The sequence below is a fragment of the Rhineura floridana genome, chromosome 1 (assembly GCF_030035675.1).
Source record: "Rhineura floridana isolate rRhiFlo1 chromosome 1, rRhiFlo1.hap2, whole genome shotgun sequence".
NCBI classification, from domain to species: domain Eukaryota; kingdom Metazoa; phylum Chordata; class Lepidosauria; order Squamata; family Rhineuridae; genus Rhineura; species Rhineura floridana.
In genome coordinates this window covers 310,984,718-311,012,102 of record NC_084480.1, presented here as the reverse complement: position 1 = coordinate 311,012,102, position 27,385 = coordinate 310,984,718, and the positions used below count along the sequence as shown (strand labels likewise).

Below are 27,385 nucleotides of genomic sequence, written 5' to 3'. Positions count from 1 at the left end.
AGCCTGAGTGAAAGCAGATGGCGGGGGTGGGGGGAGTGAGTGAAAGGCAAAGTAGGCAGTGGCTGTGGCAGAGAGAGAGGGAGCAGGTGATGGGGCATAAGAGTGTCCGCCCACTAAAAAAAAACACTGAAGCAAAGCACCTACAAGTAGGAATGCAGCATAGCTGAGACGGTTTTTCCTTTCCTTTTCACATTATCAGCGCATTGGATTAATATGGATTTAAAGGGGAAAACTGCACGATAGCTTCTGCTTGCCTGCAACGTCATGTGAACCACGCTAATTACAAGGGATTCAAGTAGCACACAGACACAGTAGATGAGCCCTTCATAGTCAAAATCCCCCCTTCAGCCCCTGTAAGGTTTTCCCATCTTCTTTGCAGGTGGTGGGAGAGGCCCCAGTGCCTAGGAAACCATTTTCCATTTGTGAGGGAAGTGGCTGTCACTAGGGAGGCAAGCTTGGCGAGGCAGGTTGAACTGGAGCCGGGGCTTTGCTCCCTGTAACCAAGGAGCGAGTGTCTGTATAGCTGCACGCAGAGCCCTACAGCTTCTACCCCTTACCTTCATGTACCAGGCAGTTCACCCAGCTTGCACACTCCTATTCCCACTTCATTGGAGGAAGAGACCCAGCATTTTTCTGCCTCGCAGCCTGGACTCGGCTGTAATGTGTGGATTAGCTTCTAGATATGCCTTTCACCCGACCTCTCCCGCTATTCCAGTCTCCACTCTGCCAGCTCTTTTTTCCCTCCTCTTTTTGCTTGAGAGCTGGGAAAAAGGACCTCACAAGCAGGACCGTCGCCAGAGGGTAGCCAGGGCGGCCATCAAAGCATGCACACCATCAACCAACATGGCGGCGGAGGCATCAACCCCTTAGGGAAGCCCCCACCACCATCTTGGTTGATGGTAGGCATGCGTGAGCAGTGCAGCCAGCATTCACTGCAGTGGGAGAGGTAGGTGGCACATGTGGGTGGGCACTGCGGGCCTGGGGCAGGCTGGTGCCCAGTCATGCCTGGTGCTGGACCTGCTCACAAGTCACAGAAGCAGCAGCAATGCAGGTTCACACAAGGAACCTCTGTTGTACTTCCTGTTCTGTCTTAGAGATCAGAGCCAAGAGGGATTTATGGGTGCAGGCAACTTGGATTTTCATCAGCGCGTATACTTGAATTCATGTGAGTTAAATGCACGTATGATGTGACTCCACTGTATGCTTTAAATATAAAATACATTTTCTTTATTCTTTTCTTTGACAGATAGTCCCTTTGGATAGGTTTGAAGATGTTTTTAATTGATTGAAGGACAGGAAGTTGCTAATTTCTATATTGTCTAATTAAGAGGAAAAGCATCTCCCAAGCTGCTTAGTAGTTCTTCATGTCCTTTTCAAGAGTAGTTTACGTATGGGGATGTCTGGTGCTGTTCGGGTTCCCACGGCATGGCAAGATTCTGCCAGCACGCAGAAATTTGAGAGGCTTCATCTAGGAGGAGAAGCTTCTTTCTCAAGAGTTTTGGCTGACGTCAAAGTGTTCTGGGGTATCGCTAGCTAATTTTACTGGTGTCTATTAGGCATGCTCTTTCTCATCTGATGGCAGGATACAACCTGGCTGTCTCAAGTGACATCAGCTATGGGCATTATGGTGTCGGGCCATAAACTGGTCTGGTGGTTGTGGTTTCTCTCTCAGTCCTTTCTGTAGCTTCTGCTTCCATTCCAAGATCCCATTCCAGCAAAGGTGAGAATTCAGGTGTTCATTCCAGACCTGATGTAGAGGGAGTTATGGTGGTAGCAGATTTCTCTCCATTTAACGGAGGGAGGAAGGGAGGGAGGGAGAGCAGCTGCAGAAGCTGATCCTGACTACAGATGCCAGCCCATTTGGTTGGGGCACTCTTGTCATTCAGATAGTCACCCTGGGGATGATGGTCTAAAGTTCCATGTATTTTGCCTGGACCTGAAAGTCCTTGGCTTTGGATGTTCAAGGTGCTCATATGCTGAGCCAAGATTTTAGAAGCTTTACTTGCCTGAAGGTGAGCCTCTAACGACAGGATGTCCACCTGGAGGCGTTTTCTCTCCTGGTGCCCCTCTTCTGGGGCTGACCCAGCAGTTTCAGAGGTTAAGGGTGTTTAGGGCTTTTATTTCTCCAGGAGGGAGTAAATAAGGGGGTGAGTTGCAGCACAATTAAAATACAGGCTGCTGTTTTAAGCAGTATTCTCACCAGTTTGTCCACACATCCCATCTACAAACATTATGTAAAATGTTTGTCCCTGGTTTCTCTCCAGGGAGTGCACCCATTTCCCACATGGAATTTAAATTGATTCCTCCCCGTCCTGAGGAAGTACCTCCAAATGGTACCTCCATTTGGCCCAATGGCCACTTGTGCAGTAATATTTTTTTTTGATCTTGAGATGGTATTTCTGGTAGCAATTACATCAGCCGGAAGGGTGTAAGAGTTGGAGGCTGTGTCTTCCAATCCACAACCTTGTGAGGTTTTGTTGTTGTTGTTATTGGCTCTGTTTTGCACCCTGATAAGGTGGTATTGCTACAGCTAAGGTCAACATAATATTCCATTGGTCCCAGGAGGTGGTACTACCTTCGTTGTGTAAGAACTTTTCACGCTGACAGGAGCTCAGGTGGCACACTTTCGATGTCAGAAGAAAACTATGCTTTTATCTACAGGGAACCAGGGACAGGGAACTGAGTCTCAGTTTGTGGCTTTTGCCAGCCCTTCTGCTGGGAGGAAGGTCTCTTCCTCACTAGTTCCTAGGTGGTTCAGCATCTGCCATGTAGTATTAAAACCTGTGTCCTTAGGGGTGCCATGACTTTGGATGTGTTTAAGGGCAGCTTTCTAGTGCTGGAAATTTGTAGAGTGGCAACTTGGGCTTCTCCTCACAATGTCTTGAGATGCTACCATCTAGGTGCATTCTCATCATCAGCTGCTGCCTTTGGTAGGAAGGTCCTTCAGAAAGCTATAAAGTGGTGAGGACCCAAGTCTTGGAGACTGCTCTGTTATGTTCCTATCAGGAATGCCATCCATCATCCTCAGGTAAAAAAGGAAATTTGTTTTACTGTGAATTTCTGTTTTCTGTGGATGCTGGGTGACGCTCTGCCCACTTCTCTGCTAGCAACCTGAGGGGTTTGGGTCGCAGTTCCTGCCATTGCTGCACATAAGGTTAGGGTTCTCCACATGTGGGGCTCCATTGTTTTTTGGGCCATCTGTTCTACTTTTGTGTGATTAAGCCCTTTTTTCCTGTGCTTCTCTGTTCCATGTTGATTTCTCCCTTTCTGTTCAGTACAGTTTCTCAACAGTTAAATTTCAGTTATCGCCAGAGTTGAAATTGCAGTGTTGGTATGGGGTCGAGGAGCTGTCTGCTCTTCAAGTCGGTCTAGCGAGAGGAATGACTCCTCCCCCTGGAGAGGAGGCAAAAGGCTTCAGTGGACCCAGCCTGTTCCTTCCAGTAGGAGGTGTCATTCCTATCAGGAATATCATCCATCATCCTTTACTATTTTTCCTTTACTGTGCTTTGGAGTAAGAGTTTCAGTGTCTTGTGTAGTTCTTTGTCCCTTCGCAAGACTAGCAAAAATAGAACAAATCGCCTATTAAAAAATTGAGGACCTTACTGCAGTTCCATAGCTCCACCCCTCCCCTTTTCTTTTGATGATATTATATGTTCATTGGCATCTCCCTACCCCACTGCAACTTTTCACTATTTTTTTCAGGAAAGGTGCCTCAGTGATAGTTAACATTTCATTCATTATCTTTGCTTCCATGATGTGTGCCTCGCTTTGGATAATTTCCTATTGGTACTTCTTCTTGACACGCTTCTACCATGGAATATGCACAGGTGAGTCAGGGTCACGGACTTAGTGGCCTGCATTTTCTTTTTACAAAAAATAAAGATGCCCACTCAGAAGTAGGGATGGGGTTCGCTGCATGGTGCCGATTCGCATGCATTTCAATAGTCTGTTGTTGCTTTACCAGTCCATCCTTTTTTTGTTTCCTCTTTGGCATTTGCCAATTCGATCTGCTGTGCACATTTCTGGGTGATTCGATCCACTGGGTTTTTTTTCAGGGTTGCAAAAATTACATAATTGTTTTCACAAATGCTTATGTAAATGACAGCATTCCACATAGTTTTTGGTGGCGGAGAAAAACATTGTGTACTTTTTAGGTCGCTTACATGAATGATCACAGTGGCCCACATGGTTTTTTGGCGGACGGAAAAAACATTGCATAATTTTTAGGTCGCTGACATGAATGAATAATCACAGAGTTCCACATACTTTTTTGGCGGTGGGAAAAACATTGCGGTGGCGGGGTGGGTAGCATGGGTTAGTCGCATCATTGTAATGTTTCCCACACAAGAGATTCAGAATGCTCTGAGATATCTTGTTTCAAAAACATGACATTGCAGGATTATTTGACAATTAACATTGAAGACATATATAGCCAATTTTTTTTTTTTTTGCATGACATTGTGATAACGAATTTCTTTCATAATATATAATGGACAAATGGAAATCCTGTGGTTGACACAACATCTTAATTATGAAAAAAATACATAAAATAGGGGGAGGATTTTTTTAAAATTGCCAATTGCAGTTGCAGCTGCAAAATCTGTGCCAATTACAGCCGCGACCTACCACAAGAGATCAGTGCTGCTACAGAGGGATAGCGAACTAGCAAATCCAGTCAGGATCCGGTACCAGGTTTGATTTTGTCAAATATTCTCCCTCATCCCTAGTCAGAAGTTGGGCTTGAATTCATGCTATTCAACTGAGCTGAAAATTGGGAGCTGCAATATAAAGAATCAAGTATATGCACAGAGGAGCCATGAACACAGTATTATTTTGGTGTTTTCAACATTGTAGATCATGTTACAAAAAACAATCTGTTTTTTTAAACTGAGAAGGGGTTTGGTTCTTCCTACCTCTGAAGTACTAAGTAAAGCAATGTCAGCAAGTCTGGTTTTCATATACATCCACATCTCACAAATTGTGGCTCAGATTAGGCCTCCAGGATAGGAATGGGATAGACCTGGTATTCCACTCTATAGGATCTTGAGTTGGGGGGAAATGGCACATGAAATAAATATATTGAAAAGCGGCTCCTGTGTTCAGCAAAGAGCTTGATACATACTTTCAAGCATGTGCCATCCAAAGAAGTTAGGATGGGGTAAATAGTATGCTAATTATTCTGTCTCAGGGCAAGGCAACATAGTGCCCTCTGGATGATATTTGATTACAGTCTCCACCACCCAGGCCAGCTTTGTCTGTAACAAGTCTTTATATAGGGCCTGTGCTTTTTAACTTGTTCATAAATGATCTAGAGTTTGGGGTGAGAAGAGAGGAGGCCAAATGCTGATGATACTAATGAATGAATGGGCCACAAAATGGTAAATGTAATTCAATGTAAACAAGAGTAAAGCAATGCATGCTGGGGCAAAATATCTTAATTTCACATATACACTCATGGGATCTGAACTGGCAGTGACTAGGAGCAAAACTTTGGAGTTGTCATAGATAGCTCGATGAAGATGTCAATGCATTGTGCAGTTTATATGAAAAAGACAAATTCCATGCTAGGAATCATTAAAAAGGAATTGAAAATAAAACTGCTGCTATCATGATGCTATTATACAAATCTATGGTGCAGCCAGATTTGGAATACTGTGTACAGTTCTGATTGTCTTGCCTCATAAAAGGTATTGTAGAGTTGGAAAAGGTTCAGAAAAGGACAACCAAAATGATTAAGGGGTTGGAGCAATTCCGAGGAAAGGTTGCAGCATTTGGGGCTCTTTATTTTAGAGAAAAGGCAAGTAAGAGGTGACATGATGGTATAAAACTATGCATGGCATGGAGAAAGTGGATAGAAAAAAACTTTTCTCCCTCTCTCATAACACTAGAACTTGTGGACATCCAAAGAAGCTGAATGTTAGAAGATTAAGGACAGTCAAACAAAGCCTTTTTATGCAGTGCATGGTTACACTATGGATTTCACTCCCACAGGAGGCTGTTGGCCACCAAGTTGGATGGCTATAAAATAGGATTAGACAGATTCATGGAGAATAAGGCTATTGATGACTACTAGCCACAATGGCTATGCTCTCCCTCCACCATCAGAGGCAGTATACTTCTGAATATCACTTGCTGGAAACCGCAGGAGAAGAGAGTGCCTTTGTGTTCAGGTCCTGCTTATGGGCCTCCCACAGGCATCTGGTTGGCTACTGTGTGTACAGGATGCTGGACTAGTTGGCCATTGGCCTGATTCAGCAGGTTCTTTTTATAGGAGTTGTAGTCCAATATTATCAGGAGGACATGAAGGTGGCTACCCCTCTTCTGCTCTCCACAATTATTTTGAATAATTTGGAAATTATTTGGAAAGGATTTAATATCCTTTATGGAAGATGTTCAGGCTCAAGTTTTGGCAAGTCTACATGAAAGAAATGTCCAAATTAGGGAGGACAGAATGGCATTTTGCAGAACCCCACAGGGAACATCTTGGGGTCATGAGAAATTACCTGCATTACCCAGTAGTGTCTTATTCCATATGTTCATATGTTTCAGCACATCATGTCACATGCACACTGTGTGTTATTCTTTGAATTTTTATCTAACCAGGAATGCTGTTCATTGCTGTCCCTCTATATCTTGGAGAGATCTCACCTAAAAGCTTGAGGGGAGGCATTATCATGATGGTCCTAGTGTTTTATATCATTGGTGTGCTGTTGGGTCAGATACTTAGTCTTCAAGAAGTCTTTGGAACCCAAAAAGGTAATTCAGAGAAATTCATTCTTTGCCTTATGGCATATCACATGGACCATCACTGTTTCTTTTCATTATCATCACTCTATCTTTTTGCACAGGTGTCCCAGTTCTGCTGAACCTAACATGGGTAATGCCCGTGTTTCAGATCCTTCTACTGCCCTTCTTTCCTGAAAGTCCTAGGTATTTATTCATTCAGAAGAAGGATGAAGTAAGGGCAAGACAAGGTAAAATAAACTGAATTGTACTGATATTTCTGGTGTGGGCACCATGCATAGTTGTGAGATTTTAGCCACCATTGGCTTGTTACTGTCGTGTCCCGGACTGGACTCAGAAACCAGACCAGGTTGTGAAAGCAGTTCAGTCTTTATTAGAGTAATATCCAAACATAGGCTGCACCTTCTCATGAAGGAGCACAATACACGTGTCCAGCGACAAAGTATTCTCCCTGGAGAACATCCCATCAGATGGATGATACCGTCATGTAGCGTCCCCAGGCAAGAAATGACAGAGGAAGTAGCTAGCCTTGTTAGATCCCAGACCATTTCCTGCCTCTTTGTCCAGCTCAAGATTGTTTTCCAGCTCACTCTTGCTTAGCCTCACTTTTCTCTCTCATTTTTTTACATAATTCTTCCTGTGCCACCTCCTTATTTTCAACTTTCTAGTCTTTAGCGAGTCCCTTGGTTCCCCTCTAGTATTTGTCTCTTGATTTTTGTGTGTGTGTGTGTGTGTCTATTTTTACCTCACATCCCATTCTCCCCCACCCCACTTCTTTCTCATTTTTTCCTGACTTGAACCTTATGTAGATCCTTGTGTGTGTTAAATTAATTAAATAAACAAACTGTTCCATTTTCCCAGACCTTTTTTTCCTCTCGCTTCTCTTGAATAGTCTCTTGGATTGAGAGCAGGCTTTTGGTTTCAAGGACCAAAATAGAGCCCAGGACATGTCTGTAGAGCTAGTGGCAAGCCCGTTGTCTTCACTACAACTTTGTCTGGAGATTAATAATACTTTATTAGGCCTTCTCCTTGCCCCCTGTGTGTGTGAGTTGAGCTGTCATGGTGGCCACACCTTCAACAGCTGATGGCCCGGTCCATGCAATCGCCAATGTGTCTACTACCGAGGCTACTGTCCAAGTTCACTGATTCAGTGTCTGTTGCCACTGCCACCACAGATGTCAGCTTATGCTCAGCAACTGAAAAAGGCACTTTAAAAGAAAAAAATAAAGTAAGGCTGCCTCTCACCCCCCATCAGTCTGACGGTGATCAGTGCAAAACATCTAGCATACACGACTGGGTGAAACTCAGATCTGTTGACGCCCATTCTTCTAAGAGGGCAATTTACATTGATACACCTGAACGTTTTTCCAAAGGCTTGTCTGACAACTGTCATCCCCCTTCAACTGATAAGAAGCATGCTAAGGAACCCCTATCAGGGACTGGCATCACCACCAGACCAGAGCTAATTCACCTGTTTGACTTTCCACATGTTTCTGAGGGTGAGTTTCATGGCTTCTCCCCTGTAACTCTCGTTATCCCAAATCCTCTCCTCCCGGCCTCTTCCTCCAGTTCCTCAGTTTTTTCAGCTTATCCCAGAGGCTCTGGCCCAGCTCAAGGATGCCATCCTGGAGGCTCATTTCTTCTTAACTACTCCCAGGCATTTTAGAATGTGTTTTTAAATTGCTTTTTATTAAAAAAAATGTGTTTAAATTTGTTTATTTGTTTTTAATGTTTTTAATTGTAAACAGCCCAGAGAGCTTCGGCTACGGGGCGGTATACAAATGCAATAAATAAATAATAATACAGCTACGTTATCAGAATGCATTATCTGGCACTTGTACAGGAACTTTCAGTGCACTTCCTGAAAATGTGTGGTTCAATGTAACTGATCAACTTAGCCTCCCCAAATCTAGAACGACTACTTTGCAATGTAATATATGCCATTGAGGTTGGTTCAGAAGCTGCACCTGGTGCAAAATGCAGCAGTGTGACTTCCATTCAGGTAGGGCATAGCCAACTTGTCACCCCGCTGCTGAAAGTATTGCACCCCCTGCCCATTAGCTACCAGGCTAAGTTCAAGGTGCTGCTTTGGATGAAAAAACCCTTTACAGATTGGGAACAGGATACCTGAAAAATCATCATATCCTTTATATACCTAGTCGGTCATTGTTCTCTGCAGTTGAAGGCCTCTTGCAGATTCCATCTTATCAGGAGGTCCATCCCGCACAGACCTTTAGTGTTGTGTCACCTGCCCTCTGGAATTCACTCCCTTTAAATATTGAACAGGTGCTGTTTCTGTTGTCTTTTTGGCACCTACTGAAGACCTTCCTCCTTCAACAAGCCTTTTAAGTAGAGACCTTATCCCAAACTGCATCTATGTTGGAACTGTTTTTTTAAGATTTTTTAAAAATGTTTTGAAGATGCTTTGATTTTTAAAGATATTTTAATATGTTTTTAAATATGTTTTGTTTTTAACCATCATTCTGATTCTTCGGGTCAATTCCTCACTCAAGCATACTTTTCATTCTGCAATTTACACACATGTAGTCCTTCTAGGTCATTATCACAGACTGTCAGCCTTACAACACCCCCAAATTTCAGCCTGTTACCATTCAACCAATATTAACAAATTTTAGCCAGTCACCATTAGCAGATTGGGATAAAAAAAAGACCCCATTTTTTTCACAGAAAGAAAGGTCAAGGATAGCTAACTAAAATGCACATGAATCAAATTACCCCTTCCACCATTGCATGGGCAAACAAGTTTGCACTCACATGGCAAAGTCATGTGACAAAGCAGTAAACAAGCTTGCAAGCGCATCTCCAATGTCCCATTGTTTCAAAAGGACACATTTTTGGCTCTTGGAAGAAGAAAACATGGCTTCTACAAGCAAAGTAAATTATACAGCCACAAGAGTGGCTGTATGCTCTAGCCAGCATGGATTTTTCACATTCCACCATGTTAAGTTCAAAATACCCCCACACTATTCTGCTGCTTTCCATAAGCTCATATCAAAACAAAATCTTACAAAACCTATAGTCCTCAACTCAGAAACACTTGCTTAACAACCCTCTAAGCTTTCATGATGATACACAAAACACTCAGATAAAATTGAGACTTCAAATGAGTAAAAAAATCCAAACCCTTGTTGGACTTTTTTCTGTCATAATTTATTGAAATTAATCAAAAATCAACCATGTTCACAGAGTACCTGTATTCCTGTTACTGACCTTGCCCCATACTCTGACCTACATCTTCTGTAGTTTAAAAGTTTAAAAAATACATAGCTGATTTTTAATTAATTTAAGAAAATTTACATTGGAGTTTGTGATAAGCGCAAGCATGCTTAGTAAGAACCATCTGTCAATGTTCTAAAAACTAGACTAACAGCTGTTTGGCTTAGCTAATAAGGCGCCACACCCATGGCATAAATGTATGCCACGTGAAACCATTATGGCTTCCCCCAAAGAATCTTAGGAAGTGTAGTTTGTGAAGGGTGCCCTTCATGAGACTTCTATTCCCCTTAAAGGGCTCTGTGACCAGGGTGGTTTAACAGACAGCCCCTGTTCCCAGAGAATTTTAGTGATTGTAGCTCAGTGAGCGGAATAAGGCATCTCCTAACAACTCTCAACCGGGAAGTTCACCAACTCCACAACCTCTTCCAGAGGAGGCCACCAGCAGCATCAACAACAGTGTTGATGCTCCACTTCCATTGGTGGTGGGCCATCTTCAGTGGATCTATCTCTTGTTGGTGCAGGTGAAGTACTTCAGCAGCTATCTGAATGTAACGGCGGATTAGCTGAGCAGACAACAAGAGGCACCAGGAAAGTGGAAATTACATCAATCAGTCTTTGCCCAACTTCAGTGGCACTTCAGAAAGATATTATCTATTCACTTCCTTCCACAATCATCAGGTTAATTGTTTTTACAAAAGGTACCAGATAGAATAGGTGGAGGTGAGAGACACTCTCTCAATGAATTGGCTGAAGGGCTTCTTTATGCTTTCCCCCCAGTGTCCCTAATTGCTCAAACACTGCAGAAGCTGCATGTGGAGAGGGCCCCTTGGTCATTAGAGCATCTCTGCCTCTCAACTACTGTGCTATGTCTGCTGCCTCCACATCAGGATCTCTTCTCTGAGGGATCAGTGCTTCATCCAGATCATGCATGGCTGAAGCTGACTGAAGGCACCTGAATGATGCTTCTTGAGATGTTCCAGATTCTCTGTAGAGGTGATCAACAATGTGCTTCCAGCATGATGACCTTTTATGACATGGCTGTATTGGTTCACATGGAAAGCTTTTGCAGAGTGGTGTTCATGCAAGGACTTATATCCTTCCTAGGCCAAGATTCCTCACATCCTCAGCTTCTGCCAGAATGGCCTTATCATGGGTCTTAAGGTGAACACTTTATGTCATCATGTTTTGGCTGTTTTCTTGATCTTGTCTCTTCATTCATCTGGACCCATGGGCTCTCATCTGCTCATCAAGAGTTTCCTTCATGCGGTGGCTGCCTCGTGCCTACCAGTAGTTCATCGTTTTCTGACTGGAATCTTCATAAAATTATGCAGGTTCATCAACGTCCACCAGCAAGTCCTTGAGGACAGTATCCCTGCATGTCCTTTTGTTTAAGGTTCTTTTTCTAGTGGCAATCATCTCTGCATGTAGAATTTCTGAATTAAATCTTCTCTTAATTGCCAAGCATCTCTGTCTTCCATAGGGGCAGTGATTCTCTGTACACCCAGCCATTGTGTGAAAGGTGTATCATCATCAACAGGAGCTAATTCTACCTACCTTTTGCCGCAATCTGGTCCATCTGCAAGAGAAAGTGTGGCACTCTAGATGTACTGCAAGTCTTGAAAGCGTACATTCAGCATACTAAAGGGTTTAGACAGACCAAATCTATTTTTGTGTCTTTCCATCCAAGATCCCCGAGGAAAGGAGTCTCCGCCACGCTAGCTTTTTGGCTTAAGGCTTGTATTAACTTGGCTTCTGAGGCTTTATACCTCCCTGTCCCTTCTCATTTAACAGCCCATTCTACCAGGGCAGTGGCTGCTTTGGTGGCCTTTGCAGTTAACACACCTTTGCTGGAGATCTACAGGGTGGCTGCCTGGTTGTTTCCAAGCACCTTTATATTGCATTACAAGATAGATGCTTCTGCTTCTGCAGAAGCTGCTTTTGGCAGACAAGTACTACAATGTGTTATTATGCAATCCTGAGTTGCTGTTTTCCTGCAAGGCAACCTTGGAAAGCCTACCCTCCCTCAAATTTCTGGATGCTTTGGTACGTCCCATCTGATGGGCTGTTCTCCTGGGAGAACCATTGGCCTTACCTGGATTTACTTTCTCCTGGAGAACAGACCATCGGAACCCTCACCGGCTATGTAATTGGTGTTCCTGATGTACAAATGCTTTTCACTATTTAATGTTACATGTCAACTGAATTGCTGATTGTTTTTATCTTTTTGGTAGATTTGCTATATTTTTATCTCATATTTTTGTTGCTCTTTGCTTCTTCGAACTATCTAGTATTATTTTTTGAGGAAGTAACATATTTTTAACATTAATCTTGATAGTTTCCATTGCATTTGTGTAGGGTTTTTTTTTTCATTTTATGTGTCTTTTGTCTGTTCTCACTGTTTGAGAATCCTCAAGTATTGATCCTACGCTATCTAAGCCCAATTCAATATCTTCCAAACCAAACCCTACAACAATCCAACTGCCAAACTGTTACCCACTCACATATAAATGTCTCATTGTCAATCACTCAGCCAATCACATGCCAGCACACTCCAGCATTCTACTAATTCATTCTGCACTCCCAACACTTACCAATTACCTTAAACATTCTAATGTAAACTCCTTACCATATATATTAGAATATCAACACATCAAACAATATAATACAAAAGTAAGGAACATCACATGGCAATCTTCAAATCGGGCTCTGTTTCAGATTCTGACAACTTGGAGAGTTATTTAACAACCGTTGCATGAAATAGGGCCTTCATAGTGATGTTCCCAAGACTTCAGAACTTATAGGACTTTCTGAACAGACTTCTGTCCAACATCCTCACCTTAATTCCCAGTTACTGATCACCATCCATTTTTCCACTTCCTTACAAAAGTCCTCACTCCCAGGGGGTTAAACGTATATGGATTTTAAAATTTCTACTCTCTTGAATTTACTGCAGCCCAGTACTTGTATCACAACATCTTGTGTGTGTTTTTCAATGAGGCTCTTCAGATCTAATTGGCTAATAGGCAAAGATGCCTGATATCTGCATTTAGTGTCAGGGATTGCACAATATAAGCATGAAGGAAGCCTCAGCTGACAAAGTGTCTTAGCCAGAGTGACAAATACTCAAGGTAAACAGCAAGTTGAGCATCTGTATGGATTTAGCAAGAGGGCGAAGACTCGAGGACAGTCAATCCTCCCTTACATTGATTCACAAATCCCATGTTTCCAAGTAAAGAAACCAATATCATTGGTACTGACTCCTCAGCACTAACTATAAGGTTTTCTAGATGATGTCCAACATCTACAACTTTCAAATTAGGCAGACAACTCATCAGCTATCTATGTGTCTAATAAGTGAATTAAAATTTAATTATGAAGGTGTATCCTTGGCAAAAGAAGGTATCAGTTCTTCCTCCAAGGAATGAACCCATTCCTCTTTCTTGGAGTGATGCCCTCCTTCCCACACAATCTAATATTATTTGTAATATTTTTTAGTAATTTAGTAACATGTTCCTCAAATTCAGTTTATGTATCCCTTATTATCTGCTTCCCTTTCTTTTGTTACACTTTCTGTTCATTTTTGTTCTTGTCATTTGGACATGGCTTCCATTTTCTGAAATAAGGCTTTTTTTTTGCCTTGAATACCATTTTTAATTCTGTTCATTCACCACAGTGGCATTTTCTTGACCTTGGTGCTATCTTTACTGCTTTGCAGTATACATTCTAACTGCCAATGCTTATGGTATTGAATGACTCCCAAGCATTCTGGAGAGATTTGCCTTTCTTGACTTTCTCTTTCCCACTTGCTTTTTACAAATCTTTTTTTCTTAGATGTTCTCTCTTTTGAAGTCTAATCCTTTCTGCCTCTATTCCCACCCAGCACTGAAGAAGCTAAGAGACAGGAGTGATGTGGAGGATGAGATTGAAGAGCTCCATCAAGAGGACCTTGTTGAGAAGGCAGAAAAGAACATGACTCCTCTTAAACTACTATTAAAGACCCCAAAATTGCGGTGGCAAGTCATTACCATAATTGTCTTGATGGGTGGACAGCAGGTCGACGGCATTAGTGTGGTAAGGAATGCAGTATCTCAAAATGTTAGGGAAGTACAGCCAGGTAAAATGATAGCTCATTGTTTACAGGATATGACACCAGTTATCACTGTGTCTAAAGAAAGACAATTTCTTTGCTCTCAGAGAGCTGTTGTGTTGTCCAGAAGCTTCTCTGGGGACAGATATATTTGACCCTCTAATATGGGGAGAGGAACTCTATAGACCTGTAGATGGCATTGGGATTCCAACTCGCATTGGCCCAAGCCAACCTGGCCAATGGTCAGGGATTATGGAAGTTGTTGTCCAATAACATCTGGAGGGCTACAGGTTCCCCATCCTTGCACAAGTGAATGGTAAGACTCTACAGGAAGATGGCATTGCCTAGGGACAAAGGTTTCACAAGTACAGAGCACTGAGCTCATCAGGGTGATCTAGAATGAGACACCATGCATGGATAGCCATAGAAACAATGTCAATATTTCTGAAATGTGGATTGTCTTACACTATAACTCAAATTACAGGACCCTAGGTAAGTGTGGCATAGTGGTTAGAGAGTTGGACTACGACCTGGGAGACCAGGATTCGAATCCCCACACAGCCATGAAGCTCACTGGATGACCTTAAGCCAGTCACTGCCTCTCAGACTCAGAGAAAGGCAGTGGTAAACCATTTCTGAATGCCGCTTACCATGAAAACCCTATTCATAGGGTCGCTATAAGTTGGAATCAACTTGAAGACAGTCCATTTCCATTTCAGGTAAGTGATAGAGCACATCCATTGGATGGGAAAGGTCCCAGGTTTAATCCTCAGCATTTACAGCTATAGCTGGTAAAGACCCCTTCTCCTAAACCCTTGAGAGCTGCTGCCAGTCAGTGTACGTAATATTGAGCTAAATGGACCAATATCCTGACTCTGTATAAGGAATATTCCTATGTTTGTAATAGTGACTTCTTTTCCTTGCAAATGAAACAGTGAACAAGTTCATTACCAACCCGTTTTAAATTCAGATAAATTACTAAAGCCCCAGTTGAAATGTGTGTCAAGGCCAAATTCATCTTCATCTTACAACAAATTTTAAAAATACCAATGTAATTAAATCAAAGCACATGTGTGTGGACTGGAACACAATGACCCTTTAGATTTCACCCTTCTCAAAATGTTGTGATATATTTCTGATCTCAAAAAACTTACCAGGTATTTAAATGTGCAATGACATATTAATGTTCATGTGGAAACTTTTTGTTTGCAGAAATGGGGCAGAATAGACTTGTGAACAAATATATGTGAAATTAGCATGGACTGGAAATAGATTGATCTGTCCATTCTTTGACATGACATCATTGTGCTCAGCATTTCCCTGCTCCAAATCTTTTTCGCTGCTTGAAGGATGATTCCATGTCACATATTGCTTTTACTCGAATTTACTGGTGTGGGCGCAGAGCTTGGAAAAGTTACTTTTTTGAACTACAACTCCCATCAGCCCAATCCAGTGGCCATGCTGGCTGGGGCTGATGGGAGTTGTGTTGGATGTTGTATCTGGCGCAAACAGATGCCCAGGATGCAGAACAGTATAGTGACAGGCTAGATGCCAGTTGAAGCAACGAGCCGGACAAGCAATAAGTTTTAAGAGTCACTTTACTGACAATATATCACAAGCTCTCTCTGTACAAACTCCTCGACCCCCACACTCACAAGTGTCTGCTGGCCCTCTATATACATAAGGCCAGCTGCCCGAGCCTAGGTTGCTTAGCAACGTGTCCTTGAAGATGGCTCGAGCTCTGCCAACTTTCGCTTCTAAGTCACGTAACTCACTTGTGGAAATTTAACCTCTGCTTTCTCGGTTTAATAGCCAACAATCCCCCACCTTAAATTTCCACATTCAGCCAGTTACATTTCTCTTCCATTTACATGTGTTACATTTTACATGTCATTACATTTACATCATTTGGTTTTATTCTTCTGATACATTTCCTTTTATTTCAGTTTACATCACTTTCATTTGTAATACAGTTACTCCATTGCAATCTCAGCATCATTTTCATTATATTTCATTACTCTTCATGATTTCCATCATCCCACTTTTTCCAGTTACTGAAGTCTATATGTTTAATGGAATTTATTTTAAATCTAACAGGTGGAATACCTTTTGTTGTTCTCTCTGATCTGCGTGGTTGTATTTCTGCATTAGTGTCTGTGTCTGTGTCAGGCGATTCCTCTGTTTCTCTCTCAGAGCTAGAACTTGATTCACTACTGCTGCCTGTTTCTTCTTGTTTTATTGGTACTGTGTCTGCCTGTTCTTGTTCATTACTACCTTCAGTGTTTCCCAACTTCACATATGTTTTCTCTTCCCAATCCTGCTCTATTGCTTGCACGCTTCTGCTTAACACTACAGACCTTTGTTTTGGCAGCCATATTCTGTAATACGTGTTTTCAAATCCCAGCATGTACCCTTTGTCTGCTCTCCTTTGCAGCTTCCCTGTCCTTTTATTTTTGGGAACATGTACCCAGCATTCTGCTCCAAACCTAATCAAATGGTTTAATCTGGGTTTTCTGTCATACAATTTCTGATAAGGAGACATTCCAGTGGCCTTATGGAATATTCTGTTTTGAATGTAAGCTGAATACAGAACACACTCTCCCCAGAAACCTTGTGTTAAAGAGGAGTCACATAGCATTGATCTTATTGAGTCCTGAAGCAACCTGTTCCAGCGTTCAGCTAACCCGTTCTGATGAGGACTATAAGGGGCTGTTAACTCCTGTTTTATTCCTCTTTTATCCAAGTATTCAGTAAAAGAGTGTCCTAAGAACTCTCCTCCTTGATCTGATCTTATTCTCTGTATTTTGACACCAAACTGCACTTCAATTTTTGTAATAAATCTTTTCAGTTTCTCTGCAGCTTCACTTTTAGCTTTTAGTAAATAAACAGTGCAGAATTTTGAAAAATCATCAACTATTGTCAGGAAATATCTTGCACCCCCCTGAGTAGGTTGAAATGGCCCCACTAAGTCCACGTGTATTAATTGATAAGGTGCATTTGTACTGGGCATGGCTTCTTTGTTCTTTGCAGCCACAACTGCCCTAGTTTGTTTACACACGTGGCAGTCTACATATTTTTCACAGTTTCTCAATGTCGCATCATTACTGTTCTCTGTTGTTTTCACCACATTTTCATATCCTATATGGCCTAGTTTTCTGTGCCATAAATGAACACAATTATTATGGGGTTTCTTATTAGCACACATGAGTACATGATTTGTTTGTTTCACGTGTAAGAAGAACAATGAGTTCCTCACTATTCCTTTCATGAATATTTTTTCTCCTCTCATCACATGCACTGAACCCCTTTTGAACATTACTGTGAACCCCATTTCATTGAGTTTCGACACAGCCATAATGTTACATTCGATATCAGGAACAAATAGCACATCTGTCATAATGGTATTGAAACCTGCTAATTTCACTGTACCCCTACTTTTGATCTGTTTCTTAGATCCATCAGCCATTATTACATGATCCTCTACGTCACAAAATGTATGAAACATAGATTTATCTTTGATTATACTATTTGTTGCCCCACTGTCAATTGCCCATAAATCTTTACAGTTATTTCCCTGCTCATTGTTAATACATTGCTTATTCTTACTAGCATAGATCACCTGTACACATGGTTTTCTTCCTCTTCCTCTTCTTCTTGCTTCACAATTCCTTTGTAGATGTTGCCTGGAACCACAAAAATAACATGCCTTTTGTCCATACAGTCTCTCTTGTGCAGCTTTGTTGTTCCGCTTTTCCACGTTGTGTTTAGACTCAGTCTTTTCCTGCTTTGCCATTTCCTGCCTCCTTTGGAATTCTTGTAAAAGTTTGCCTTCTATATAATCCATATTGAGATTTGCATCGTCCATTGCTTCCAAAGAGCTCACCAGACTATCATAACTTGAATCTAGTGAAGCTAATGTGATATACACTTTTTGCATTTGAGAATGTTCAATTTCACGTTCTGACAACTCAGTAAACAGTCTGTTTATTTCCAACAAATGCTCTGACATGGTTGTATCTCCAGATAAGCGCATCTGATACAATCTTCTGCCAAGATATATTTTAGAACTGGCAGTCTTTTTCACATGAATATTTCTTAAAGTTTCCCAGGTTTCCTTTGCCATTGTTGCATCACGCACGTGCAGTAATTGAGAATCATCAATAGCAAGAACAATTAACACCTTTGCCCTCTCATCCAGCCTTCTCCAATCTGCTGGAATAGGCACCCCGGCGGGTGGGTCTTCTGCGATAGCTTTCCACAGGTCTTCTTTCACTAGAAAAGCCTGCATTCTCTGTTTCCAAGTGCCATAATTTTTCCCTGTCAGCCTTTCCAAGGGAATCCCGGCCGATAACGTAACAGACATACTTTCACTTTTCACAGTTCACCGCCTTTGTAATTAGAGCTTCTCACCTCCGTCCTTCAGTCAGTTATTCCCACGGCTCTCTCACAGCTTTCAGCTCAGCTTTCAGTTTTGCCGTCTCTTCGCTGTTTTACTCGCTGGTCTGCAGTTCTGGCTTTTCTCTGCCGCTTTTCTGCAATCCTCAGCACCAGGTAATCCTCAGCACCAGGTAACCATCAGCACCAGGTAACCATCAGCACCAGGTAACCATCATCTGCTACCACTTGTTGGATGTTGTATCTGGCGCAAGCAGATGCCCAGGATGCAGAACAGTATAGTGACAGGCTAGATGCCAGTTGAAGCAATGAGCCGGACAAGCAAAAAGTTTTAAGAGTCACTTTACTGACAATATATCACAAGCTCTCTCTGTACAAACTCCTTGACCCCCACACTCACAAGTGTCTGCTGGCCCTCTATATAGATAAGGCCAGCTGCCCGAGCCTAGGTTGCTTAGCAACGTGTCCTTGAAGATGGCTCGAGCTCTGCCAACTTTCGCTTCTAAGTCACGTAGCTCACTTGTGGAAATTTAACCTCTGCTTTCTCGGTTTAATAGCCAACAAGTTGTAGTTCAAAAAAGTAACTTTTCCAAGCTCAGGTGTGGGGGCAGGGCAGGGGAAGATGTAGATCAGACAATACCTGATGGCAAATCTCATTAAGCCCTGATTCTGCAAGGGAAGACCTCCAAGTCAAGAATTTCTTACATTAGCAGAGACTAATAACTTTAAACTATTACAACTCCCATTTCTGGGGAATAGCTCTCTTCACCTTCAACTTCCCACCTCTAATATGTAAACAAGTTGTTAGTAGACATGAATTTTCATTTCAAGATTGTTTAATGTCCAGGAGACTGAGGAAAATTCTGGAAATGGAGGGAGAAGACAGGCTAATAAGTGCTCCATTTCTTAACATTTCCTTCCTTGGTGAGTCACTAAAATTAAGCCCAGCTTGGAAATCAAAATAAGAAAAATGGCAGCTTTGGAGCACATAAGAATTAAGACAATTAAAGTAAACATCCCATAGATTAAGGGCAACTGATACCCAAGGTTCAGTACAGATCATTAAAACACTAAAAGAGCCCTGATGAAACAGATCAATGATATATTTAGCAGAGCATCCTGTTTCTCACAAATGCCAAAGAAATGGAAATGGACTGCCTTCAAGTCGATCCCGACTTATGGCAACCCTATGAATAGGGATTTCATGGTAAGTGGTATTCAGAGGGGGTTTACCATTGCCTCCCTCTGAGGCTAGTCCTCCCCAGTTGGCTAGGGCCTGCTCAGCTTGCCACAGCTGCGCAAGCCAGCCCCTTCCTTGTCTGCAACTGCCAGCTGGGGGGCAACCGGGCTCCTTGGGACTATGTAGCTTGCCCACAGCTGCACAGGTGGCAGGGCATGTAACCCTTGAGGGAATCACTGTGGGGGTGATCTTTAGCTGGCCCTTGACACCCAGGAGACATGAATGGGGATTTGAACTCACAGACTCTGGACTCCCAGCCAGGCTCTCTTCCCCACTGTGCTACAACAGCTGTTTTTACAATTATCAAGCAAATGTCTAAGGGAAGCCCACACAGAATTCTTCCGTTCCTAAAACTGTGGGTCATCACTATACAGCTAAGACTTTTGGTTGTGTTGGTCTGATTTCAGGCATACCTTTATAAGGAGAAAATCTTCATGAGTATGATGCTGGGGGAAAATGAAATCCATTTTGCTTTGATAGGCACAACTGTTTTTTACTGCTTCTCAAGTATATTAGGGGTAAGCCTCTTTCACCTTTCTCTCTTACCTTCTTTGGTTAATTCTTCAAATGGCAGATATTTCCTGTAACTTTTTATAACTGTTTTGTTTTGCTAATTTAGGTGCCCCCTTTCAAAAACTGTGGAAATTGTAGTTTTACCAGGGTTCTCTGAGTATTCTTTGCAACAGAAGCCTATAAATTTACATATTCTGATTTGTCTTGGAAACTGTTTGAAGGGGCATGAAAAATCAATTTGCAAATTTGTTTAATATTTTTTTCTTTACATGTAATAAAATTTGAGTTAGAACGAGCAAGGTCTCCCTTTGATCTGCCAGATTAAAGTCTGATTTTACCCCCGCTGATCAATTAGGGGAGCTCTCGTTTTTACCCCAGAGGTGAATATGTAGGTGTGTGATAACATAAAAAGTCCTGTCTCTAGACAATTGAATTTCCAATTTAGACTAACTGTGAAAGATACCTCTGCCCTACTACCATAGAAGTACAATTCCCAAAGTTCCTTTGGGAAAGTGAATGAGTGTTAAACCAGATTAAGGTTGTGGTAGATATGTGTCTGAAAGGCTCCAAACCCACACATCAAGGGTAGCCAACAAAGGGTTCTCCAGATGTTGTTGAATTACAACTCCCATCATCCTTGACTGTGCTGGCTAGGTCTGATGGGAGTTGGAATCTAACAACATCTGGAGGGTACTGTGTTAGCTAAACCTACTGTATAGCAGAGCTTGGAAAAGTTACTTTTTTGAACTACAACTCCCATCAGCTCCAGCCAGCATGGGCACTGGATTGGGCTGATGAGAGTTGTAGTTCAAAAAAGTAACTTTTCCAAGCTCTGCTGTATATAGCTATCTGGTGGCAAGCCCACTTGCACTCAGTGGCACTTACTTTGGAGTAGAAATATACTGGATTCCATTGCAAGTCAGGATTGCATTCATCCATTTTATTTAAGATCCTTGGCTCTCTGAATATAGCAAACACTCACTACACTGTTGTTTATATGTGGATTCCTCCTAAATCAAAGTTTCTACAGTGTGTACATGGGCTCCAAAAGTTTCCTTGTATCTGTAGTTGTATATCATATTGACAAAGTGTGTGAAATTTACTGGCACAGGAGCCTCTCCATAGTGAATGAAGCCCATCAAATTCCCTTAAAGGGGGCATTTGTTTCTTGATTTTTCTTACCTTAATTAAGAAGTGGCTGAGTAGTGTGTACTCTTGCTTGTATATATATTAAAGTTTGGAACAGTAGGCATTACAGGATTTGTTTGTGTTCTCCAATGCGCCTTTTCAGATGTCTGCGGGACACAGACATCTGATGCATGCCATATAACTTAAGGCAGTCTATAACACTGCCTGCAGAGTTCTGAACAACTCTGAGTGTTTTTTGTTAAAACAAAGCAATTTAGGATTTTATAAAAGCATAAGCTTTTAACTTTTTGGACAGCATCATTTTCTGTAAAGGCAGTATGCTTCTTAATACCAGTTTCTGGTAACTGCAGGAAGGGAGAGTGCTCAGGTCCTGCTTGTGGGTTTCCTACAGGCATCTGGTTGGCCACTGTGAGAACAGGATGCTGGACTAAGTGGGCCACTGGCCTGATCCAGCAGGCTGTTATGCCCATAGGCCTAGATAAAAATAGAGATATAAGAAAATATAGAGGTATCTATGCAAAAACACACAGAAAAACAACTGCAGAGCAACACAAGGCTTTTACAATGCAGTTCTGGACCCCTGAGTCACTCCAATTTCCCTTGTTATTCAGCCCCAACATAAAGCCAACACTGAATGGCATTCTCGTGTGATTTCACTTCTCTTACTCTTCATTTATACTTTCTCTAAAAAGTTTATTACGCAGTACTTAAACTTAGAGAAGCCAAGCTGATAGTTCTTGGTAATTTTATCTTTAATAATGCTTTCCACCAGCTATACCAGAAGAGGCATAAGCGAACAAGCTTGTGCTAGTAAGCTAACTAGTGCTTTTGTTTGCCGCCCTGGCCTCCTACTGAGAAGAAGGGCAGGATGTAAATTTAAGAAAGAAAGAAAGAAATTCCAGTATCTGTCTTCCTTCTCTTTATATTCTTTAGGTGTATTTCGCTGATTCTAAGGGGCACAGGATTCTTCTTGTCACTGGCTTTGGGATCTGCTGCATCATCAGTGTTCTGCTAAACATGACCCTAGGAATAGAGGTTTGTGATTGGTGGCATTTAGAGTTGATAATCACTGAATGGTCTGTCCTTTGGCCCTGTTCCTCCTCCCCCTTTAATCTGTACCTTGTAACACCCCCAAAGCTGATGGGACAGTTGGCTGTAGACTCAACAAAAATTTCTTTTTTTTAAAAAAAAATGTATATGAACAGAAATAATTTGCACTGAATGCAGGGCTGATTAGTATGCTGTAGAAGGAGACATGAGAGTAAAGTTACTTTGGATTATAACATTCAGTTGGATTTTGTACGAAAGCTTCAAGGGAATGAATTAGAAAGAACATAGTTCCTACCTGCAGATTTTTCCTGTGAAAGTTACATGGACACTGCATTCCAAACTGAGAGATCTCACAGGGGCTCAGCTCTTTGTGCTGTGTACCACCTGCTGCAATCTGTGGAATATGGGCCAGCAGTTCTATGGAATGAGAGATGGCAATTTTAAAGATGAAGTGTAGCCAATAGAGTTACCCTCCAATTGCTCTTGGCCTCCAACTCAGGCAGCATCTGGAGGGCACTACATTATCTACCCCTGAACTAGATAAAGGGAACTTGGCAATATCAGAAATACATAACTGAAACAGTGATAGGATCCGTTGGCCAGTGCTGCTTCAAAAACATTTTGTTAACCTACCAGGCTGGTATTTATTCAAGTTTGTTCTTTATCCACTGCTTTTACCAATCCGGCTTTTTCCTCCCCAAAAATATTACTATTAAATAATTATTTTGAAAGGAAAAGTTGATGAATGGAAGGAAATAGTGATAAAATTATCTATCTTAATATTGATATTTTAGAGGTGGATTTTATTTGTTTTTAAAAATCCATTTTTGAAAATAGCCATGGAAAATCATTATATAAAAATCCAATCCGCAACGATAGACAATAAGGGAATTAATGGAAAATTCAGTACCACATCCGAATTGGACAGAATTCTAGTACATCCCTAAACTGAAATATATTCTACTTTCTCCAACAGACCGCCATCCCAGAGATTGTGTATTTCACCTTAATTTTTATAAACATATTCATGTTTGGACATGCCATTGGGCCAGGTAAGTGTTCAGATGATGTACTGAGCTCTGTAGATGATGTGAAAGATATCAACAGAGCTTGGAAAAGTTACTTTTTTGAACTACAACTCCAATCAGCCCCAGCCAGCATGGCCACTGGATTGGGCTGATGGGAGTTGTAGTTCAAAAAAATAACTTTTCCAACTTCTGGATATGAATGGGTGATTCTTCCCCAATTTCAGTGATCATTGATAAAAAGAGACACAGCCATTAGGAGGTGTTAAGTCATCATTGAAGGTGAGGGCATGGCTATTTATGCCTTCCTTTGAACTCACAGTCTCCCCATGGCTGGATTCCTGGTGTTGTAACACCCGATTGGTACATAATAAGACCTCGGCCATTCATGATTAGATTGGTGATGAGGTTGCTGATCTGGCATGTATACTGAGACCCGGGTGGCTGAGCTGGGAGGAGTTGATCTGACCCAATTGTGCCCACTGAGATGCATGGTGCAGCACAGAGCTTGGAAAAGTTACTTTTTTGAACTACAACTCCCCTCAGCCCCAGCCAGCATGGCCACTGGATTGGGCTGATGGGAGTTGTAGTTCAAAAAAGTAACTTTTCCAAGCTCTGGTGCAGCATCAGTACTGGCTGCAGGGAGTGGGGACAGAGAAGAGTTGCTCTGCTTCGTAAGCCTTCCATCTCAGTCAGTTGGAAACTCCTTTGTCTTGGAGCTGGCTGTGAGGGCCTGCACTGGGTTTGGGAGCAAGGAAATCATAAAGTTGAGTTGCTGCAGCATCTGAACTGCTCACTCGGGCAGACTATCACCAGAATGTAATGCTGTTGCTCAAATAATTGCACTGGTCTCCAATTAGCTGCCAAGCTACGTTCAAGGTGTTGGTTCTCGTGTCCAAAGGCCTATACAGCTTGGGACAAGGATACCTAAAAGAATTTTTATCTCCTTATATACCAAATCAGTCACTGTACTATAAGGGAGGGAGAGAGCCTCCTGCAGATACCATCTTTTTAGGTGGTCTGTTCCAAATAATGTAGGAATCTTTCCTTTATAATCACCTCCCATTACTCATCAGACAGCCACTGTCTCTGTTGTCTTTTTGGTACCAATTGAAGACCTTTCACTTTTCAACAAGCCTTTTAAGTGATCTTTATCCCAGTCTATATCTGTATTGATTTTGAAATTATTTTTAGATGCTTTTTAAATTGTTTTTACATATAGAAATATTTTTAGTTGTTTCAACATATGGAATTGTCTTTAATTGTTTTTATTGTTGATGTTTTTACGGTGAAATCACTTCAAGGTATTTTATGGGAAGAGATTCATAAATTGAATCAAATAAAAATAGGATAAATTTGTGAGAAAATAAAAAAGGTATTCAATACCTTGAATCCTTTCTGTCCACCAAGGTTCACTTCCATCTGTACTTGTAGCGGAGCTGTTCCTTCAGTCATCACGATCTTCAGCCTTTGTGATTGCAGGAGTTATGAAGTGGCTCACAAACTTCCTTGTAGGAGTGATAGTCCTTTATGTAGAGGTAAGTGATTTGGAATGTCAGTTTGATGGAGAGTGTCAGTTTGTGTCAGTGAACTAAGCTCCACCCTTTACCCCACCATCATTCTCCCCCACAAACCACCAATGAAGCCATATCCTTAAAGTGATTTATTTTCCATCACTCCCTCCCCCCTCCCCCAAATCCAGTCAGTGTGTTCTGTTAAAACTGGATGTTAAATCACCTCAGAGATTTACATATTTTCCAATGTGGTTCAGTGCATGGACAGTGCATGGCTCCCTGCAATATCCATCATCTATTACTGGGACTTGTGGGAGATGAAATCCAACAATGTCTGTATGGTCACAGCTTCCCTATTTAGTGGGTAGGCTTGGGGTTCAAATGCTCAGGTGTCCATGAAACACAACTTGCCTTGGGCAAGTTGCTCTAGTTCCCAGGGAAGCAGCCATAGAGAATATGATGTGGCACATGTAAGATTTGCAGCTTTTCCCAGCTGGGTCCTTGTGCCTTTAACAGCTAGACAGCAGACACTGAATACTACTGATGAAGGTGATGTTGTACCCCCAAATTCCAGGATCCTGCTCTATATATATCACTTTTCAGCCTCTTACCATGGAGTAAGCCACATTAAACACAGTGGGACATACTTCTGAATAAATGTGGAAGTGATTGAGGCTGCAGTCCTAACCCCCTTACCTGGAAGTAAGTCCCATTGAATTCAGTGGGTCTTATCTTGGAGTAGACATGCCTAGGATTGAAGCTTGTTTTACTAAGGCTCATTGTATTGTTCCTTTTCTTTGGAATGATGGATACTGTAATTAATATCCAAGACTTCTTTATAGATGGATATTTCTGAGCAGTTTTAGCTTACAAGTATGTTTAATTGCTGTCATGAAATGTTGCACTTCTATTTAAGATTGTAACCCTATGCATACTTATCTGGGAGTGTCACTGAATCCAATGGCAATTACTTCTGAGTAGTCATGTGCTACTATGCTACTCTCTCCTTTGGGTGAAAGGGTAGGATATAAGCTTTATTAATAAATGAAAAAGTAAGAACTTTAAAGTGATCACTTTTTAATATTCTTACATAAGATCTAGAAATAAAATCTCATTGGTCTATGGTTATTAACATTTCTGCCTGCCACACTGCTGTTAAAAGCATAAGAACCCTGCTTTGCCCCATTGCTGACCCTATACCAAAGCCTAGGTTGTAATCCTGTGCACTCACCTGGGAGTAACCAAGCCTTGTTAAACACAAAACATATTTTAGGGCATTCCTGATCTCAGACAAACCCACCACCAAAAAAATGTATCCTGGATGTTGGGGAAAACAAGGAAGGGCAAAATACAAAGATTCCAGGAGCAAAAAAGTACACCAGTACTTGAGGACCACAGAGTTCCTATCACCTAGTCTCCAAAGAACTCACTTGTCAGTCATACCTCTAAATACACTCATTGGCTAGAAACACTGAAAGGTGGGAGCAGTCAGACTGGCTCATCTCACAGAAATCATGCAGAAGAGTGCCTACAAACTGTGCTTTGTAACTTCTTTTCTGGGTGGGCTATAGGCTTAAAAAAAAAAGCTAAGAGTCTAATCTGTGGGGACCAGTACATCAGTACCTCCTGTATCCCCCTTTTGCTGGCTCTGCTGCCACTTGAGGCAAATATTTCAGTGTGCCTAATGGTATCTTGGAGATAGCTCCTTTGGGGTGGGTGAAAGCCCATAAGAATATGTGTGTATGATAGACAGATAGATAAATAAATAAGACTGATATATTGTGCTCACATCTGTCTCTTTCTCCTCCTTTTTCTTTCCATTCCTAGAGAAATCTTGGCGCCTACAGCTTCACCATTTTCTGTCCTGTGCTTATAGCCATCTTTATTTATGTTTTCAAGTTCATTCCAGAAACCAAAAACAAGACCTTTCTTGATATCAGGAGACTCATGGGAATCCACAATGGCAAGAAGATTGACATAAAGGAACAGACAGACAAGTAGAAACTTGGGAAGCATCCTATGCAGTTTCTTTATTAAATAGGGTTTTTTTAAACAAAAGAAATTATTCCAAGAGATCTTTTTCTGTGTTCCTTCAACTGCCATAGGGATAATAAATGACAATGATGATAACAGCAGGAGCAGATACTCCTGATCTGCAGATGCAATCCCTTTCTCCAGTGCTCAGGATTTTATGTGAAAATGGGTAGATTTGAAGAAAGTAACAGGCATACACCTCACCAGCTGACACCCTTTCAGGACTTAGTAGCTGTTTGTGAATATTGTGTGATTGATATTTTGGAATAGGCTGCAGCTCAGTGGCTTCTTTTATCTATTAGTGATATGTAGCAATAGCAGCTTAGGAAATAAAGGTTTGTAAGTCTGACTGGAGTCCTGAAAAGACATAGGGAGAGTTAATATGAACTAATATTGA

The 27,385-nt window shown here is 41.7% G+C and overlaps 1 protein-coding gene across 1 annotated transcript; it reads left to right on the top strand.

Moving 5' to 3' along the window:
* Nucleotides 1-3,754: 3,754 nt before the first annotated feature.
* Nucleotides 3,755-26,955, top strand: LOC133377587 (solute carrier family 2, facilitated glucose transporter member 5-like). Its single transcript, XM_061611923.1, has 9 exons — nucleotides 3,755-3,827; nucleotides 6,604-6,756; nucleotides 6,849-6,974; nucleotides 13,862-14,052; nucleotides 20,111-20,221; nucleotides 22,299-22,400; nucleotides 23,392-23,467; nucleotides 24,851-24,978; nucleotides 26,782-26,955. Exons 1-9 carry the CDS (start codon nucleotides 3,755-3,757, stop codon nucleotides 26,953-26,955), a joined length of 1,134 nt encoding a protein of 377 aa, XP_061467907.1.
* The last annotated feature ends 430 nt before the right edge of the window (nucleotides 26,956-27,385 follow it).

What these genes read in the sequence shown, in the direction of transcription:
- LOC133377587 (XM_061611923.1), top strand. Translation starts at nt 3,755, where the DNA reads ATGTGTGCCTCGCTTTGGATAATTTCCTATTGGTACTTCTTCTTGACA. An exon ending in AGGTCGACGGCATTAGTGTG is followed by an intron (nt 14,053 to 20,110) that starts GTAAGGAATGCA and finishes GTCTGATTTCAG; the next exon opens with GCATACCTTTATAAGGAGAA. An exon ending in ACATGACCCTAGGAATAGAG is followed by an intron (nt 22,401 to 23,391) that starts GTTTGTGATTGG and finishes TTTCTCCAACAG; the next exon opens with ACCGCCATCCCAGAGATTGT.